The sequence below is a fragment of the Pholcus phalangioides genome, unplaced genomic scaffold (assembly GCF_987345545.1).
Source record: "Pholcus phalangioides strain wild (caught in Gottingen) unplaced genomic scaffold, Ppha-v1.0 ptg000015l_1, whole genome shotgun sequence".
Lineage (NCBI taxonomy): Eukaryota > Metazoa > Arthropoda > Arachnida > Araneae > Pholcidae > Pholcus > Pholcus phalangioides.
The window spans coordinates 108595010-108615879 of NW_028301608.1; the positions used below are offsets into that span (position 1 = coordinate 108595010).

Sequence of the window (20870 nt, forward strand, 5' to 3'; positions counted from 1 at the left end):
TCAAGGTGAAAAAGAATGTTGGGTCGTCAAACTCCCTAAGCAGCAATTAAAAAAAAAGTTCGAATGGTAATGCTTTTCTTTCAAAATTAGAGCACAGAGCACACAATAAACGCACACACACACGCTAAAAAAGAATGACATGGCGTGTCATTTTCCCTCTTCTTAAGACTGTAATTAAACCGAACCCCAAGGACCATCAACTTAGTCATTAAAAGACACCCTAAATTAGAAGTTAATTGAAGCGGGGTTTTTTTTTTTTTTGTCACGTTCTTCTTCGGCGGCGACGATTCTCGCTAAGAAATTATTGGAGGTTATAGAATTTTTGGGAGGTGACTATTTCTGGTGGTAGTTTTCTGTGTCAACTTCTAGGTGAAGAGCGGCGTTGACGACCACCACCCTCATGCGTTACGGAATGATTCAACCCTTTCAGGTCTGTCCCAGGGAATGAATGGATGATCCATTAAGAAAACCAGGAGGAAATTCCACTAAAATATGATTACCGAAAAGTTACGAGAAACGTTGGCGAGAAAAATCGAGAGCTTAAGCAGGAGTTACCATTATCCTCGTTGAGAAACAAAGTTACGAAACTGCAGACACTTAAGAATGTTTCGGCATTTTCGTCACTCAAATATGCCAGTTTATAAAGAGCGGTTGTTAAATTTCGATTTAGACAGCTGAACTATCCAACTAGGATGTTTCATCCAGACTAGAGCGGTTCGTTCCAAATTTGCATTCACGACATTGTTTCGATGTCAACAATGCGTATCTTTTCTGTAAGATGGTGGCTATCTGAATAAAATTGCTCAGATCCTTCCACGGCACACTAGCTGCTTGAATGTCCCAAAGGTAAAAATCACTCGACAGCCATGTCAACCCTCACGACTGATTGAGCATCCTACTAAATTTGGTTCATTATGACGTTCAATTCTATGAACGACACAGCAGAAATCGCTAGACTCCTGTAAACTTACCTTACATTTCTAAGTAGGCTTGCTTTCTTCCGATTTTCAGCAGGCAGCTGTAAGGTAAAGGATTGTAGGGGGAAAATGTTTGAAAATCGGCTTTACAAAATATTTGGGCTTCAGATCCATTGCTAAAATAACCTTTTAAGAACGCGAGCCATCACGTCAATGACTGCGAGTGGGTTAACCCTTAACGGTCCGGAGGTTTTTTCAGCACTTCGTACTTTATACCGACTTCCCCGCAAAGAGGAAGGCTCCTGAAGGTTTGTCCCTTTGCGATTTTTGTATAGATTATGTGTTTGCTAAGAAGTGGAATTCACAGGGGTTGAAGGGACGAGCCTGTATGCCTGATCAATAAGAAATACATAATCAAGGATACCAGAGTATGTACCTTCAAAAATGTGTTTAAATATTGATACATAGTGTTCTGTATGTCTTAATTCGGCCTTTATCTCAACCCTTTGGCGTAGAGAGATGGTTTTAAATTAAAAAAATGCTCAAAATTGTGTTCTGGAATCACTTCGTACCAGTTTCGAGAGTGAAATGAGTCAAAATGAAATTTCAATTTTTATACGTTTCCCTCACCCCGTTCTCCAACTTGCAATTAAAAAATTGTTGGGCTGTCTCTCCTGAAGCCCACAAAAAAAAAATTCCATGATTTCAAGTGTAATATTAGCAGAGATATTTTTTGAAATAGAAAATCAGATAAGTTGGGAAAGAACAGCATAAACTAACGGACAACTTTAGTTTGCCAATATTTGTGGTTCTTTCCCAACTTTGCTAATTTTCGAATTCAAATATCTGCAGAGGTTGTGCAACAACTTTCTAATTGGAAGTTAAACAAGGGAACACCGCATAAGAATTCCAATCTCTTATTTTATGACACTGTTTTCATTCTCGAAACTGGTGCGTGGCGATTTCTGAACTTTCTTTGAGCGCCCCCCCCCCCCCACTTTTCAAAATTAGAGCCATACCTCTACGATGAACGGTTGATGAGATACAGATCTAATTAAAAAGGTACTTCATCAAGAAATCAACTTCGCCACATATCTGGGCTTCTCTATGCTGAAACAAAAGGGGGCCCTTTAAGGAAGCGAGATCCGTCAGCGCCGCTTAAAGAGTTAATTTCAAAGGGTGCCTTTCAAAACGAATTTACTATTCTCAAAATTCAGGTCTAAAATTTCCACTGTATAGAACAGGGGTGGCCGACCCGAGGCTCTCGCACATTTCCTGTACATTTTTCCCACGTGCCTCCTCGATCACACTTCAGCACTACTGAAAATCACGCACAACAGTTGCATTTCTCTTATTGCATCGACCTCTTTTACACCGGTGCAATATTCCTCGGTGAATATTTGGGCACTGTTTTAACTGTTGGCGTTCTTTGAGCAATGTGTGGCCGGACGGATTGGAAGACCGGGAGGGAAAGTGGTTTCTTTGACTTGGAAGGTCGTGAATCCAGGAGTGACGAATACAAGCGCCTGGTAATATGGGGTATTGGTTGTGTCCCGCATTTTACGGGACATCGTGGATCCACGCCTACTTTAGTGATTTCCGGTTCCCATTCATGCCGGTCGAGTTTGCCGAACCGAAAGTCATTAATAATAAACACGAACGTTGAGAAGACCGTGTCATATTGTCTTATAGACACGATAGCTTCTTTTTCCTCCCCCCTCCCTTTGGTGCTCATGTTCAGATCGTAAATTAAGAAGCATGTAACGTTTTGTATTAACGTGCCTGTGTGTGTGCCATTCATTCCAACATCTTCGCAAATTGCTGCTTTTGGCACGTCTTGTACGCATTTTAAAAAAAACAAAAAGATGCAGCGTCAGCTATTAATAGCCGAATTTATAGCTGTACCGGGGTGCAGAATTGGTAAGTGGGTAATGACAGTTTATGGACACAGGTTGCCCTTTTTATTGTTACGACTTCCGAGCTCGTTACGAATGATTTGCAAGGCCAATAGAGCCATCATTCTTTGAGAGAGAGTGTGCGTTAATGTACTATTCATTACTCACTGCCGCCAACCCCCCCCCCCATTTGCCATATACATACGCACATCCCTCGTTTGTCCGTCAGCCCGACTGACGCCTGTAAATTACTTCATAAAATTCTACCGTCCAGCCTCGTTTATACGACTTCATACATTGCTCAGTTATACGGCTTCTGCATTTATACGACGTTTAGCTTCGGTCGAAATTGGTTTTCCTATTACGTTTCAATGTTAAAATAAATCATTCATTCGACGTAAAACCTCAATTATTCGACGTTTTCACATTTCGACTCCAACTCCTTTTATAAAACGCCATTAATATCCATGAAACGCGCGCAATTTCTGTAGACCAAGGTTGTTCAACCTCTAGGGGAGAGTGGGAGGCCACTTCTTGGACTTGAAATGTGTTGCGAGCAACTTAATTAAATGATCTGGAACAGCGCCGCGGGCGAGTCACTCAAGTGGTGGGTGGCGATAAGGCACATAGAGCAAGGGATCACCACGGCACGGCCCCACGGACCTCGCCCCGGGACAAACAGTGACACGGACTTTGAAATATATGGATATGTATAAATATCATTTGTTTACTGCATCGTGTCATTTATATATAATGTATATAATATTTTTATATTTTTCTGTAAATATTCTTTTTACAATAAGGAAAAACCCCACCCCCGAAATGTATTTGGCTGTAAATTGTCCTTGGACAATTTGCCGGGGCTGTTGCCAATGAATTGGGTCACTCAAGTGATCTCGAACAGCGCCGATTTGTAAATAGTCCGTGGATAACTAAAGCGATCAGGAAAATGTGCCACGGGATATTGTGATCTGGAAACGAGTCGCCCCTTGTTTATTATTGCAAAATAAAATCTGAATTCGCGGGCCACGTTATACGACCCCCGAGGGATACGGGTTGATCATGTACGCAGTAAACAGTGCACACGCAAGATGCAATCAAACATTGAATTTATTTGAATATCTACTCTATCATATAAAATCACAAACTCGAAAAGGACCCGTTTTTAACGTAGCGGAAATCGGTCCCGATTTTGGGTCAAGTTTTCATTCAACTTGAATATATCGGGAACCGTTCGACCAATCGGGGCCAAGTTACGTGTATGTACCGAGAGGTGTGGCCCCCACATCCTGCAGCAGTGCCCCTAGGCTGGGATAGTTGACGGGCTCCAAACCACCTTTCTCCCGGGCCAAAGTGATAAGAATCGTTCCGGCTCGTCAGCCCGTGTGCATATACATATATCACCTGTGCTCCCAACACACAGGGTCGGGGGTACCCATGGCGGGTCGTTGCACATATAACCTTCATGGGGGAAGTTAAAAGGTTTTATTTCTAGGCGCCCTTGATGAATTTTGTTTTCTTGCAGCTTTAACATTAAAAAATCTGCAATAACGGAAGCCCAAGATATATCCAGTCTGGGGCTCCATAAGAAATCTGCGAATTTGGTCCCTGGTAATTTGTTGGGGTCCTGAATCTCATTCGTTATTAAAATGAATACAAGTGAAAATTTTTCGTGGCCCTCACAGGGGAGATGTCCGACAAGCCTCCAGGTCGGAGCCCCCATGGAAAAGTTGACAGATTTCATTTCGGGGGCCCTGGAGGAATCTCGATGATTTTTGTTTAGCATTGTGTGAAATTTGCAACAGCGGGAGCCCAAGATAAAGCCAGTCTGGGGCCCCAATAAAATTATGCGAACTAGATCCCGGGTAATTGGTTGGGGCCTCGGATTTTATGCGTTGGTAAAGTGAATACAAATGAAAATTTTTCGTTTCACTCACGGGGGGGGGGGGGGTGGTCCACAAGCTTCCAAGTCGGGCGCCCCCGTGGAAAGTGACAAGATTCATTTTGGAGGCCCTAGATCATAGTCTCCCAAACATTTTTTCCTCTCATCGCCCCCAACTCAAGTAAACCCATAGGATCCTATGTTAAATCAGTAGGTTCTATCGCCCACCAGGGGGCGATATTGCCCACTTTGGGAAACACTGCCCTAGATGAATCTTTTCTTGTTTTACACTATAAAATTTGCCACAGTGGAAGCCCGCGATAAAACCAGTCTGGGGCCCCCGCTATAATTCTGCGAATTGGATCACGGGTCCTTGATTGGGGCCCTCGAATTTACTAGTTCGTAAAATTAATACAAGAGAAATTTTTTCGAAGTCCAACAGGGCTCCAGACGGGGAACCCTCATGGGTGAAGTTTTCTGGAGGGTACTTGATGAATCGCATTATAAAATTCATCAGCAAGTTGGTGCTTTCACATGCCACTTCATAGCACTGATGAAGTGGGACGAAATAAACAAGATATGTTGTGAAGAAAGGGGAGGTTGGCCGCCAAAAGCGGAAGGGGGCAGAGCCCCCGCCTTCAAATAAATTCAATTGATATTTTGTATCCGTTGGGGGTCTCAGTTATGCAACTTACGCATTTATACGACGCTTCGACCCGGTTTCTTGAACGTCGTATAATCGAGGTTCCACTGCATTTAGAATCGTATGGGAATTCCCGTAGGCGTATATGTGTGTATATTTTAGAAAATCAGCTCACGTCAGATGGGTGTTAATGCTGAATGTTCGGGGCTGTCAAGAGCTCATTCGAGCCGAAACCGTCTTGGCAGATTCTGATGATCGTAATCGGATGTCACGGCCAACTAGAAAAGGATGATCTTTACGTAAGCAAATAGGACGCTTGAATGACCGAAATCGGGTTCAAATTTCTATGTGAAAGACCACGTCCAAAAAATTAAAATTTCTGCACCAAGGTCAAAATATGTGAATTCCTTGAATATAGTCAAAAATGTCTTTCCATATTTGAATCTTTTTTGTATAATCCTTGGCTATTTCAGCTTCGTCTTTTTTTATGGAGGTTTTCTTTTTCCGCGATCGATCATGTTGACAGGTAAGATTAGCGCAGCGAAATGACCTCCCAGGTAGGTCGACGGGGCATCGTGTTAAGTTAGCCAATAGCGTCCCGTATTCAAGTCATGAAAGGATTTTATATTGTTCTCAAGAGGGTTCTTTGGATCAGGACCGGGCGGATGTGAGCGTGGGCGGAAAATTCATCGCCAACAATTCGCCGCCGGAAAATTCACCGACAATAATTCACAGCTTGGAAAATTCACCGACATGACAACTCACCGCCAAAGTAGCAGTGAGTGGATGAGTAGATGAGGGATTGCCGCTGTGGCGGACTCGCGTCGTGAGGACCCGGATTCGGGGTCGTCTTAATCTGGGGCATCATGGGGCACCCGGACCATGTGATGTTTTTAAGCCCTGTACCTGGAAAGTTATCGAAAATTTCAACTTCTCATTTTTGTTAGACCCGGGTGGGGCTCATGCCCTAAGACGGAACTGCCTGGGTTCGAACCCCACCAGTGGTGGTCGGCTGAAGTTGGTTTTCTGTGGTTCCCAACTTCGACTCGCATTCGCGCCGCTCGATCTCCCCGTTAAAGTCTCGCCACAGAAAGCAACAGGCCTAGAGAACTATAAAATTATTCAATCATTACACTTCACTCATAGTTAGGAAAATTGATGCAGCACTACAGATATAACACAAGCATTACACAGAAACAAACTTCACGGTAGGTTCACAACACGTACCAACTCGTAAGAAGTTTTGAAAGGAATATGGACGAGGTGCATGCATGGTTGAGTAGCAAGTGAAGGATTGATCAAGTTAATCAGGGAGTTAGTAAGTCAGAAGGCGAGTGAGCAAGTGAGTCACTCATACGATCGCTTACTCACTCGAAGGGTCACTCGCTTGCTTATTCACTTACTCTCACATTCACTCACTTGCTTAAATCGTCACTTGCTGTCACTGGTGATGAACTGCTGTCGTTGAACTTTCCCAGCGGTGATTTTTCCGTCGATGAATTGTTAGCGCAAGTCTTCGGTCACAGAAGACTACTCTAAACCTCACATGCACCCCCCTCGTCTACATTCCTCTGCGGGCATTTCTAACGAATTGGTATTTTTTTCAAGCTGAGTGAAGTGCAATTTTGCATACGTGTACTTGATGTTATTTCTAATTTGGTAATGTACCAGCCAGTTTTAAATCTACGGAATTTTTCTAATGTACGACCCCTCAAGCAAAGACAAGCGGGGGAAAGAAAAAACGATTTCGTAGTTTTTCCCCGTAAATCTCGAAATGAGGGGATCCTTGGCAAATCAGAAATTACGGGGATCCTGCGACTAAATGGTTTTTTCGTTCAAAATTTAAACTCAAACTCATTAGGCTCATGGGAAAAATGTCCCACTTGCCGATGAGGAAATCAGGCCCGGAAAAAACTGGATAAAAACTTATTCCACCTCAACCCTTACAGCGGCATTGACGAGATCTCACCTAACTCGTATTCTGGAAATTACGAGATATGTCTTCCTTAAAACCCTCTTATTTCTGCAATGCTGAGCCCAGACGAGTTTGTAACGATGCTTGCTTCACCTATGAACATTTTTACTCCCCCACCCAAACCAGTCAGATCAACTGCCAATCGGGCGGAGTAAGCTTTCATTCAAAGTTTGGTAACAATGGCACTTCCCTTCTTTGCGGGGTATTTTAGGAATATGGGTATAGTATAAATAGAAAAAAAAAGTATTTCTCTTCCTTGGTTGTCTTTATTACTCTCGGAGTTGGGAGGAAAGCACTATCACCTGCTTGAAATCGGAAGTGTTCCTGGAAAACAAAATGTGGTATTTTGCAGAGGGTTCGGTGATTTTCAAGGTGGCAGTTATAATGCGGATCAGAGAAGTTTTAAAAACCACTTAAAGGATGAACTTTTTTTTTTTAGGCAAAATAGAAATTACTAAACCCCTATAAAATGCTTATAGGGAGTCTATAAGCATAAATCTTATTCCTTTCTAACGAAGACTTCATTAGCCTACTCAGTAAGTTAATGAATTTCTTCTGATTTTAAGGTACCAAGTACAATCAACTTCACAAAATATCTGGGCTTCTCTGATAAAATATGAGGCTTTTGAGGAGGGGCGAGTTGTCAACGTCGCTGAGGGTATTGAGGGGGGTCTTTAGATCGTGCGATGATGCGATCGTCTGACGTCGAATGGCCACGCTGAGTATAAATTCATATAATAGAACATGATCGTAATTCGATACCCAAGATTAGAAACAATTCAAATCGAAGAATAACTCGAGCGACGACAGATCTACGAATGCTATCGATGAAATCAATAACTGTTTTGCCAAATGGAACTTGATAAGCTTCCGAGAAATAACCTTATCTTCAATCACGAACTTCGGTTACTGACACCAGAGGATAAGGCGGTGGAAAAAAATAAATTACCTTCAATTGCGTATCACAAATTTTTGGATCGCTCGATCGATCACTATCGGTAGGTCTTCAACAGACGCGGATCTAAATGCGTCGGGAAGGGCGACAAATGTAGATCTTACATTGTCCCGTAAAAGACGGGACATATATCATTCAGATCTTACTACTTCCTCTAGATTCAACCTGCGATCAAACATACAATCGATATCCTTTTAGATCAGGGGTCTTCATCGTATGGCCCTCGGAGCTTTCTGAAGTGTCTATACGATCATTTATAGGAAAACTGCTAAAATTTATAGACGATTAAGAAATGAAATAATTTGATTATAAATTCGCAGGCCAGCGAGAGACGAAACCCAAACAGTTTTCGGGGGAAATTCTGCTTCTAAAGTGATATAGTGTACCTACCTAATTACAGAAGAAACGCTTAAAAAGACCAAGAAAAATTTCATAATTTTTGAAAGTTTCAATAAAAATTTGAAATTCCATTTCGTAACTGATGAAAACTTCTAATTACGTAAAAGGATAATATATTTCTTTTAGCAGTCCTGGAATCAGTTTTTGAAAACATTTTCAGAATCAGTGCGAAAGAAATTTCATATTTGAAATAAAATAATTCCAGAATTGTTGCAATACTTTCGGAATTAATGGAGGAAATAATTTCAGAATTACCGGAATAAGTAATTTCAGAAACATTTAAAGTAACATTTTTCCAGAAATTCTTCCTTAATTGATGAAAAATTATTTCGGAACTAATAAAACTTGATTATAAAAAATCGATAGGTATAATTTCAGGATATAAATGAAGTATACTCAATTTTTTGGAGCCCTTGTTAAAACTCAGAGGCCCCGTCGGTCCTATTATGTCACAGCTCAGAATGCTATTATGTCCTACGTCATAGCTCAGAATGTGGCCCGCGGGAAGTTCCAATTCGGCCCACGGTATTTAAAAAGGTTGAAGACCCGTTTACGATTGATCTTGCTAGACTTCCCTACGTCCGTGTCACTTCAGGGATGAGACAATTATCGAAAACATTGACAGATCTAGGCACAACCAGCAATCGTAATTACATTTTTAAAATTGCGGATAAAACGTTAAACCAGACAAATATGGGAAATGAATATAATAATTTTTTGCCGTACAATGCAATTTATGTTATGAAAACACTGTATTCACGACTTAAATATCACAAATTCGACTTTAATAACTATCAACAAATAAGTATTGTTGACAAAACGGGGCAAATGTATAAGAAAAATCGAAATGAAATTAAAATTTGAAAAATAATGAAATTAAAATTTGAAAAATAATGAAATTAAAATTTGAAAAATAATGAAATTAAAATTTGAAAAATAATGAAATTAAAATTTGAAAAATAATGAAATTAAAATTTGAAAAATAATGAAATTAAAATTTGAAAAATAATGAAATTAAAATTTGAAAAATAATGAAATTAAAATTTGAAAAATAATGAAATTAAAATTTGAAAAATAATGAAATTAAAATTATTCCTTGGTACATCCACTCAATCTCTAAACCAAAGGTACTCAACCTTTTGGGAAACGTGGCACGGGCCACTTTACTGATCTGGAACACTATTATAAAGTTTTTTCGTCGAAAAAATTTTCGCGCATTCTGAAGCTGAGAGGGGTTTTAACTAAAGAAATATTTCCCCGTAAAGTTATCGTCGTTATTAGCCCATTTTTGACCGACTTTCATTTGCGCAACGCTTTGTTGAAAATTGTTTTCAACTAATTTTTATCCAAATTTTTGTACGGAATTAAAATTTTTGGAAATTACAAAAAAAAATGTTCAATGAATGTCATAGCATGTTTAAAAATTTTTGCAAAGAAATTTAATTTTTTTACGGCTTTAAAAAAGTGAAATTTTTGGAAATTTAATAACGATTTTCGATCTAATTTTATTTCCATAACCATGAACAGAAAAAAAATGTTTACATTTTCACATGATACATGAGGTTCCCCCAATATCATAATCGCTAATTAGTTAATTTGTTAATTAGAAAGTATTAATTCTGAATTTACGTTAATTACAAAGAAAAACATGCTAAATTAACATATTTGAGAAATTTCAAAAGATTGGCTATTTTAAATAACCAGTTATAGGTATATTAAAAAAAAATGCAATTTGGTCATGAATTTGAGGAGCGGTCAAAAATGGGTTTAAGCTGCAAGACGTTCTCTTGACAGCTCTGGGTGTGAGCGGTCATCAATCCCTTGTTGACAAACATTTCTGTACTCAAAGTCGTAATCTGTCCGTAGTATTCGCTGTGGTCCATGTACGTGTAGAGCTGCTTTTTCCAATGGCCTTCCTATAGCGAAAGCAAACAAAAGTCTTTTCTTCAATTCTTGATCAGTTTCTTTCAGTTGACCAGATTCAAATCTTTCGCGAGAGACTTTCTAAAAAAGGGATCTATGAAACGTACAGTATTGTACATTGAAAAAAAATATCGTAATTCGTGATATACATTAGATAATTCCGTTCTAACGTCTCAATGGCTGAATAGCAAGAAAAATGCAGGATTTTAGCTCAAAAAGGAGAAAAGTCCCGTTTTAAAGAACAGAATTTTAAAAAAAAGGAAAACGATTGAACATTTTGCGACACATGTGGGAAAGGAAAAACAGCTGTCCCGTTCGACCAGAAGATGTACGGTGACCGTACTTGTAACGGGACTTTGCCGGATATAGTTATTCGGTTATTGTCATCGGAAACTCCCGATATGATCACAGTTAATGCAGTTCGCGCCGCTTAATAAGTCACGGTCAGAATAATAAATGCGATTTAATTTTAAAATATTGTTGCCAAGATGTTGCAGTGAGATGCTCAAGCTAAATGTGAAATTAAGGTTTGTCTACTCCAATTAATGTCGTGAGAAAACAAATCGGCTAAGACAGCGTTTCTCGACTTATGGTCCGCGTTCACAGGCACAGTTGATATAAATTTAATAATTCACCCGTTGTAATCTATATTCGTGATATCCATATGGGTTCGAATAAAATTATATTTTCAAACTTAGGTTCATCATACATCGAGAGGTACGCAGGAAATTGCAATCCTTGAACACGAAATATCCCTAAATTTCGCCAAAAATTGCTATTTATTGCTTTAAATGCCATTTGATAATTACTGCTCAAATTGCTAAAGAGTGGAAATAAAAAGGGCTGCTACTGCTACAAATCACAGTAATTAAAAATATAGTTCATGAAATAAATATTCAAATGATTTGATGACCATATTTCTTTGAGAAAAATACGGTAAACTGATTTTAAATAACCCGTAAAATACGGGAAATCTGACAATGATAATTGGCGAAGTAGGAATAATCTCCAATCGTTATTAAAATTTCAAAAATTGTGGACAATATTTAACCAGACAAATATGCGAGATGAATTTTTATAATTTTTGCCATACAATGTAATTTATATTACGAAAACGCTGTCCGTATTCACGACTTTAACAATCCACAAATTCAAATAACTATCGTTGAAAGAACGTGACAAATGCATGAAGAATCGGAATGAAAATTACAGGGATGTCCCGTGATACAGGACACAGGTGGTCCGTCAAATTTCTTCAGAAAGGTTGAGAAACACCGAGATAAGACATTACCTCACGTGGATACCCATCGCAGATTCTCCAATTCAAGATTCATCGCACCACTGGTCATTTGCACTCTCGCACACTGTTTCTTTTACGCACAGGAACGAGGAGTGGGAAATAGAAATAAAAAAGGGCCATCATCTCATGCTCTCAAACTTGTCAACTGATGCGATAGCGGATGTTTTAATGAAAGGGCCTCAAAAGTAGCCGCTTGTCGTCGTCATCTGAAGTAACTTGAGGTCAGTCATTCGCACCCTACATTTTACAAACAAGCCAAAGAGTAAAAACCTCCTAAAAACAGATTATCTTTCGACTCTAAGTAACACTCGCGCTATAAAAAAAAAAACTACCACCATCTCTAGAAACTGGAAACCGATCCTTACGACTTCGGCGATAAACGCTCCGCTGGTTGCAGAAACGAGCGGCAAGAAAATGGTTGGTCTCGATATCATACGCGGAACATGATTTGAATTTCGGACATTCTAAATTGCGTACACACACTGTAAACACGTGCTTCGAACATCGTGAAGATGATACCCCTTGTCATTAGAGTAAGGGGTGATGACTCTTAAAGCGACCTAATCGTCAAATCTGCAGAACTGTTCACCGATAAAGATCAGATTCTTTTTTGCGATCTTTATTTCGCTAGCAAAATTCTGGGCCTATAATAAATACTGTATGTCCATGGAGGAACAAATGCCTACGACGGATTCTGGATCTACATGATGTTACTGAAATTTTATCGTAGTTTGATGATCATGTTTTTTCCTCACATGTGGTTTTCTTCTACTTACTTAAACAGTACATTCTATTCGTACAAATTCATCTGCAGAAATTTCATCTGGATCGGACCTCAGCCATGAATTCTATCGTCACTATTGCAGGGTCGATGGCAGCTGGTATACAATTGATCAGCTTTTTTTAGCTCGACTTGATCCCTTGATAAGAGCGACATCAGTTACAATCACCCGATATCACGAAACCACAGAAGTAACGATGTCTGATGGACATTGCCGATTTCTTGATCCAAAAAAATCGGCGTTTTCCATCTTCAAAAGAAAGTCTTCAGCTGCTTTAACCCCCCCCCCCCCCGCTTACAAGCGATTGCCAACGCTTGTAAGCGAAGAATAGGGTGTCAATAGAGATCAAATTCAGATTATATTTGACGAATCAGCGATAAATATGGTAACCTTGCCCTGCCCGCACGTTAGGAAAAGGAAAAAAAGTAAAAGTAAAATAGTACAATATAGGAGTAGGTATAAAGTAGAGATTTTCTTTTCACCCACATCCTACCTGTTTCACTCATATATATATAGACAGTCGAATCCCGTTTTAACGAATACCGTTATAACGAAAATCTCGTTTTAAGGAACACTTTTCTAATCCCCCAAATAAGTTTACATAGGAACTAGCTAGGTTACCTGGAATTCCTTTATAACGAAATTTCGTTTTAACGAAGTGATTCCTCCGGTCTCTTGGCGTTCGTTATAACGGAATTCGACTGTAGAAGATACATGTGTAGGAAAAAGTTCACTATCGGGGGTATAGAAAAAGCGGGAAAAAAATAGGGTTATAACAAACCATTGCGATAAAGGGAAACAGAACGTGTTTGAATTTATTCCACTGGCGTTTGTGATCAAAGACGTAATATTGCGTCCAAAGTGGTAAACCAAAAAATAGAGACCAATGAATCGGAAGACTTCTCTGAATGCAGGTGTACACACACGTGCGTTAGGCTCCCTACCTTTTGATTCCAGAAGATCAAGACTTGAAAATTTCATTTGTCATCTATATCATTTGTCATCTCAATACAAGATTTCGCCATGTGAAAACGTTGCAACATAGATACAGCTTCTTGGATATGGCCGAAATCCGGATGGCAAATGTTTCCTTCTCCATTCAAGTCTTCGTCTTCTGGAATCAACATCCGATTCATTGGTGTCTATTTTTTGGTTAAAGCAGCTGAAGACGTTTTTAAAAGATGAAAAACGCAAATTATATCAAGAAATCTGCAATGCCTATCGGACTTCGATGGTTTCGTGATATCTGATGCGGATCTTATATCAAAGTATTGTTAAGTCGAGCTAAAAAAGCTGATCAATTGTAAAACAGCTGCTATCGACTCTACAATAGTGACGATACAAATTATGGCCGAGTTCTAATCCAGATCTGTGCCGGAGACTTATCAATTCAATGTTTTGATGCATAATGTCTATGGCCAAAGATGGCCGCAATACAATTTATTCGTACGATATCAGCACGCGTCCTCATACTGTCCAAACAAATACTGATGTAATTTTGCGTTTGCAGAAGTGTCCCGTTTTTTTTACCCGTAATACGAAGATCGAACTATTCTTGGTTTATATACACACCCCCCCCCTCTCGTGCTACAAGGGTGGCGACGCGTATTAGGGGGCGCGGTGACAAGGTTAAAATTGGCCAAAGAGCTACGAAAAAAAATTAGATGTCAAGAAATATGGTAGGGAAAAGGTGATCGCTTTCGGGTTTCCAACAGATTTGCCCATTGCACCGGCCTTTCTTACATGACCCGGGGCCTCGTTGCCATGGAGACGAGATCTACATCTACGAGCCATATTCATACTAATCGAAGATCACAGTATGGCAATGTTTCCCAGTGTTCGCCGCGGTTCTTAGGGATATCATCCAATCTTTGTCAGGGTGTCGCAGTGAACTGTAGAGATTGATATGTGCCTGTTTACGCCTTCAAAATCTCATTTACAAAACAGCCTCATCTAAAATATTCTGGGGAGTTAGCCTACAGATGAATCATGAATTGGACAAAGGAGCCGCGACTAACAAGTTAGCTGAAAGTAATAGCTAGTGCTTCTCCAAGTGCGGTCACAAAACCTCTTAGTATCTTGATTTGATAGTTCTCATGGCCCACATAAGAGTGGGGCTGACATAGTTCCTGGGCCCAGGGCTACACGCTATCATTTTTTCTACAAGTACAAAGGTTCTCGCTCCTGGAGGGCCCCCTTGATAATACTGGGAGCATAGGCGAAAAATGTTAAGAAACAGTGGTAAAGACCAAAGCCTCCTGGATGCTGCTCCTGCAGTATCTAGCCGTGGGAGTGTGTTCTGCACTGGTTGTTGCGCGGCTACGGTCCTTCAACGGTTTATATTGCAACAAGTTGTCTTCAGATGAATCTGTAAACCGCGGCCGGTTTTGTAAATAATGACCACACCCATTAAATGACAGCCGCACGGCCCACTGAGGCAAGATTGCCCTTCATTTGATACTTGAAATAAAGGGCAGTCACACCTGACGTATTTCGTTGCCACCAGGGGAAAACAAACTTAAGCACGTGCTCACGTTCACTATCAGAATTGAAGTATTGAAATATTAGATTGTAATTTCTTGAAAAGAAATACTACATATCACCGGAGTTGCAATAATTTGCGAGGCCTAATTTCTGAACGTTAAAAATAACGAAATACAACACTTCATGGATGCCATTTTCTCGCAAGGTCTAATGAGGCACGTGCTCAGGGTTTAAAAATTATTCTATATATCATGCCGTCTCATATGGATGAATTTTTCTGGAAAATTGAACAGACGAATTTAAAAAATGTATTTGCTTATTTTACATCTATTTTTAAAAAGGTACGTTACTGCTAAAGTTCGGCCATTTCTGACATTGGCCTTAGCATTCATGGGCAATGCTGTCTTAACGCATGGGCCCAACCGGACACGGCCTCATTAAAATTCGATCCGGTTGAAATCTTAGAGATTAAGCATGTAAATTGGTAAGTAGGCATTTTTAAGCAAGTGAGAATCTCAGAAAAATCAATTTCCTGGGAGCCCATAATGCTCTTATGAAGACCATGGGAACAACCGGCTGATCTAATGTATATGCGTATATGTGAATTGACATTCCCCCCCCCCCCACCCAAGACATCTATGAAGACGAACCTGCTCATGTGTACAATTGTCGCATAATACTTCGTGATTCCTCAGAATGCTTAATGGGACCTAAATATTCATGTCTGTCCAGGGGCCCAAACTTGTTAGAAACGGACCCTGGCTGCAGTGAAACTATTCATTCAGTTTTCAAAAAACTACTGCATTCTCCGGCATACCGGGAAAAGCAAGGTCTACTAAGGATCATAGTATAGATTTAGCCAATTCAATCGATTCTTAGAATGCATGTGTTCAAGAATTTTCCAGAATTTGACTAACTTCCCAACATGCCGGAAAACACGGGTATTCCCGGTCTATCGGTCTCCTGTTTTACGGTATGTCGCCTAATGTGTGTGTGGAGGGAATACATTACAAATACCCATTGTTTGAATTTTTAAAATAAGGGTAATTAATCCGGTTTGAACGTCCGAAATAAAAAAACCCCCATGAACTCAAACGGATAAATTCGCATTAATTGCGGGCCGAACATGTACATTTTCAAATTTCTTGAAAACGTACAGAATTATATTCGACACAAATTCAAACAAAATTCAAAAACATCATTGGGTATATTTGGATATATTAGATGCTTGATATAGCTCTAACATAAATCTCCTAACACCGCAAATGGTGTACGATTTATTCAAATACGCCCAGTGGTGCCTCAATAGCATCAACGGGCCCCAGCACCAGATAAAAATCATAGGGGGGGGGGGGTCCCGGCCGTGCCTGGAAAACAAACGATTCAACGAGGGGCAAAAAACACGTAAATTAAAATTTATCACTGAAACAAAATTATTCAAGACTGACAGAATAAAATGCAAATTCCACGTGTTCGCAAATGCGACAAAATAATTACGAGTAATTTAATTGATCATTAATTATTCTAAATTTAAAGAGTAACGTCTTACCTGTAATGACGAAAAATAGGAGGCATCCAAGCATTATTGTGATAGTTTCTTGGACGAACTCATCAACATTAGAAGAGAAGCCGGTTAAGAAATAACAAGCAAAAAGTGAGAAGAATCTTTTCTTACTGAAGTTAGAAAGAGTGAAGAATTTTTTCTTTCTCTGTCTCGGCCGCAAAACTTTTCAACACCAGAGGGCACTTACGTCTGCACTTGACAAAGAAAAAAGGAAAGGGAAAAATTATGGAAATGATATAAGAAAGCATTTTCTTTTTTGTTGATTGGCTAAATGATACGAAAGAGTTTTTTTTTTTTTACTTTCATTAAGAGGAAGAAGTTATTACACGAATTGATGCTCATCCATTTTTCTAGGAGGGAAATCCTTCCGCGTAATCAGCCATTGCTCACTTTCGTCCGTTACCCTGGGACTTCCTTGTTGAGTTGTGTTTAATCAAATTTATATGAAAAATATGTAATTCAATTTTTTATTTTGAAGTTCCACAGAAATGAATAAATAATAATTGAATTTTTTTTTTTTTTTTTGTCATTCATAAATAATCGTATTGAATTGAAATTATAATCATAGAATTGCAAACAGAAATTAGTCGTGGAATTGCGATCATGAAATTGATGAAACAAAAGTAAATCAAATTTAACAAATTAAATCAAAAAAACATAAAATTTAAAAGGGAAAATTGATTCAAAATTTGATTCAATTCTTTCAAATTGATCACATAAAACTGAAAGCAAAAATTGTAAAAAGGTAAAAATTGATCATATAAAATTGGAATCGAAGAAAATTCATAAAATAGTGGAAGCGGAAAAAAAATTCCTAAAATATCAAAAACAAAAATTAATCATGAAGTTGTGAAAACAAAAATTAGATATAAAATTGAAAACAAATATTAGATATAAAATTGAAAACAAATATTAGATATAAAATTGAAAACAAATATTAGATATAAAATTGAAAACAAATATTAGATATAAAATTGAAAACAAATATTGATCATAGAACTGAAAACAGAAATTAATCATAAAATTGTGAAAACAGATATTAATCATAAAATTGTGAAAACAGATATTAATCATAAAATTGTGAAAACAGAAATTAATCATAAAATTGTGAAAACAGATATTAATCATAAAATTGTGAAAACAGAAATTAATCATAAAATTGTGAAAAAAGAAATTAATCATAAAATTGTGAAAACAGATATTAATCATAAAATTGTGAAAATAGAAATTAATCATCACATTTTCTGTTTTGTTGATTGGCCAAATGATACGAGAGTTTTTTTTACTCTTAAGAGGAAGAAGTTATTGCACGAATTGATGCTCATCCATTTTTCTTGGAGTATCATCCCTTTCCGCGTAATCAACAATTGCTCGTTCTCGTCCGGGGACCCTGGGACTTCCTTGTTAGTTTTTTTTTTTTTTTTTGTAAAAATTAAATTTATGTATAAATTTTGTTTCGAAAATTAAAAAGATTTATAAAAATTGAAAAACAGAAATATATACATAAAAATTAACCTATAGAGAGTGTTCACAAGACAAAAAATTAGGAAAATTAATTAATAAAAAAAAATCTGTAAATGAAAATGATTAATAAAAAAAATTATAAATGAAATTGTTTAATAAAAAAGATTATAAACGAAAACTGATTAAGAAACAAAATTGGTAGCATAATTAAAAACAAAAAATTTATCATAAAATTCAAAACAGAAATTGATCGTAAAATTGAAAACAAAAATTTATCACAAAATCAAGAACGAAAAGTTGTTGAAATTTTAAGCAAAAAAATCAATTGTAAATTTAAAGGGAAAAATAATCATAAAATTAAAAAAATTATAATAATCACATGCAATTAAGAACAAAAAATTTACCACAAAAATTTGAAAAGAAAAATTGATCATAAAGTTAAAAAAAATCATATTATTGGAAGCAAAAAAAAAGTCATAAATTGAAACAAAAATTAATCATAAAATTGTGAAAACACAAAAATTATGTTTATTGTTAAGTTATGTAGTTAAAATTATGTTGAAACTGTTAAAACAAAAATAAATCATAAAAGAATTAGTCATAAGATTGAACCCTGTTGAGTTTTTTAAATCAAATTTATATGAAAAAATGTTTTTGAAAATTTGAGAAGGTAAATTTTAGAAAAAATTGAAAAATTTCTAGAATTTTAGACGACTATTAAACTAGACATGCACCTCATCCATATTGCTCTGCGGAACTTCTAACGAACTGGTGCATGGTGGAATGTGTGTGTGTACGTATAGTGAACCTTCTGTTAAATTTGTTTCTGTGTAATGTGTAGTTTCTTGTTATGTGTAGTGCTGCCATCTGCAATCAATTTTTTTTCTAAACTATGAGTTTTTTCTCAATTCATAGTGAGTGAAGTGTACTGAATGAATAATTGTACCGTTGTAGGCCTGTTGTGCTCTCTGCCGCGAGACTTTTTAACAGGGAGATGGGGTCGCATTCGCGCCTCGAAGTTGGGAACCGCTTAAAACCAACTTCAGCAGACCACCACTGCGGCGACGGTGGGGTTTGAATCCGGATCCTCGCGATTAGGATAATAATCTAGAATTAGACTAATTTTTTTTATAATTTCAATTTTTTTTTGCCATTTATAAAATTTCAAAACTTTGAATAATTAAAAATAACAAACATCTGAATGAAAATCAAAAATTAATTACTGCGGCAATCGAATCAAGTGAAAACAGAATTTCATAAAAATCAAAATTGAAGACAAATAACGATCATAAAATTTAACGCAAATGATAATGATAAAATTAAAAACAAATACTTGTCATGCAATTGAATACAAAAATTACTCGTGAAACTGAGAGTAAAAATCGATCATAAAATTGATGACAAAAATTGATAAAATTGAAAACAAAAATTGATAAAATTGAAAACAAAAATTAATCATAAAATTGTGAAAACAATAAGTAATTTTAAAATTGTAAAATTAATCATAAGGTGGAACCAAAAAAGTTATCTCAAATTGAAAACAAGAATTACCATCATAAACTTGAAACACAAATTTTATCACAAAGGTGAAAACAAGAAATTGATCACATAAAATTGGGGAAAAAATCAATTATAAAATTGAAAAAAAAAACTCATAAAAATCAAATACTCATGAAACAAAAACTATAATCATAAAATTTAAAATAAAAGTTAATTATAAGAATCAGAAAATTTGAATATATACTGGAAACACATTTTCAGTAAAAAAAAAAAAGACGGTGATTTGCAGTAATCGAAATTTTGATTTTTGTAATTTTTGAAAATTATAGTTTGAATATTAAAAAAATAATTAAAAATACTGGAAAAATAATTTCAAAAATTCAATTAAATTTAGAAGAAAAGTCAGTAATGAGAAGTGAAATTTCGGATTAAAAATTTATTGAATATCAACCCCGGCTATTTTTAATAACACTGTGAACACGAGGCAAGCTCTCACGTACTTGTACATTGTGCCCTAAATAAGCTTAATTACACAGTGCATGGTTCCTCAGAGGTCATTTGCCTACCAGAGAGAGAACCTTGACCATGAAACAACCTCCAGGGTAGGCACGTTCCTTCGAGAGAGAGAGAGACGTGCGTATGTCTACAACTACACCTCCGCATTCCACGTGGAATGATGAATCCAATAAGGCGAAATGAGAATGGATCGACACGATCCAGATTAAGTTATCTCTCCTCTTCTCTTGTCATCGATCGTACCTTGAATACTAATTAAGGACATCAAAGATAATGTTTCGGAAACCACGCGGCTGTCAAATTACACGATTGACATTTTATCGAGTCATTTTTCAAATAAAAACGTGTTTCTGAATATTAAAAACGCAAAGAAAAGATATTTTGTGGGTAGACGCGGGACTTTTTCGTTGGTGTCGATCGCTTGCGAATGTTCAAAGCAATGGACATGAAAGATGGAAATGATCCAAACCATATATCCCTGGTTTTGGATGTGAAAGACCCATTGAAACACATTGCTTCGTGAGCTCAGAGATCTGTTTGTCGGTGACCACGATGGAGCACTGAACTGGGTCGTACATGGACAGCCAGAACTAACTCAGGCCAAAGGCCCATTATTTCTGACACTGCCACCAAAATTGGTGATTGGTGCAGTGTCAGAAATAGTGGGCTTT

The 20870-nt window shown here is 37.4% G+C and overlaps 1 protein-coding gene across 3 annotated transcripts in view; it reads right to left on the reverse strand.

Moving 5' to 3' along the window:
* Positions 1 to 16867, reverse strand: part of LOC149077327 (uncharacterized) — a 118291-nt gene extending 101424 nt beyond the window's left edge. For 2 of the 3 annotated variants that reach the window (XM_089245101.1, XM_089245103.1), the window contains exon 1: positions 16705 to 16866. In XM_089245101.1, coding sequence (XP_089101227.1) covers positions 16705 to 16738 — 34 coding nt within the window. In that variant the 5' untranslated portion in view covers positions 16739 to 16866. Of the gene's footprint in view, positions 1 to 16704 lie in introns of all 3 variants that reach the window. The other variant, XM_089245100.1, reaches the window with a different exon arrangement.
* Between the last annotated feature and the right edge of the window lie 4003 nt (positions 16868 to 20870).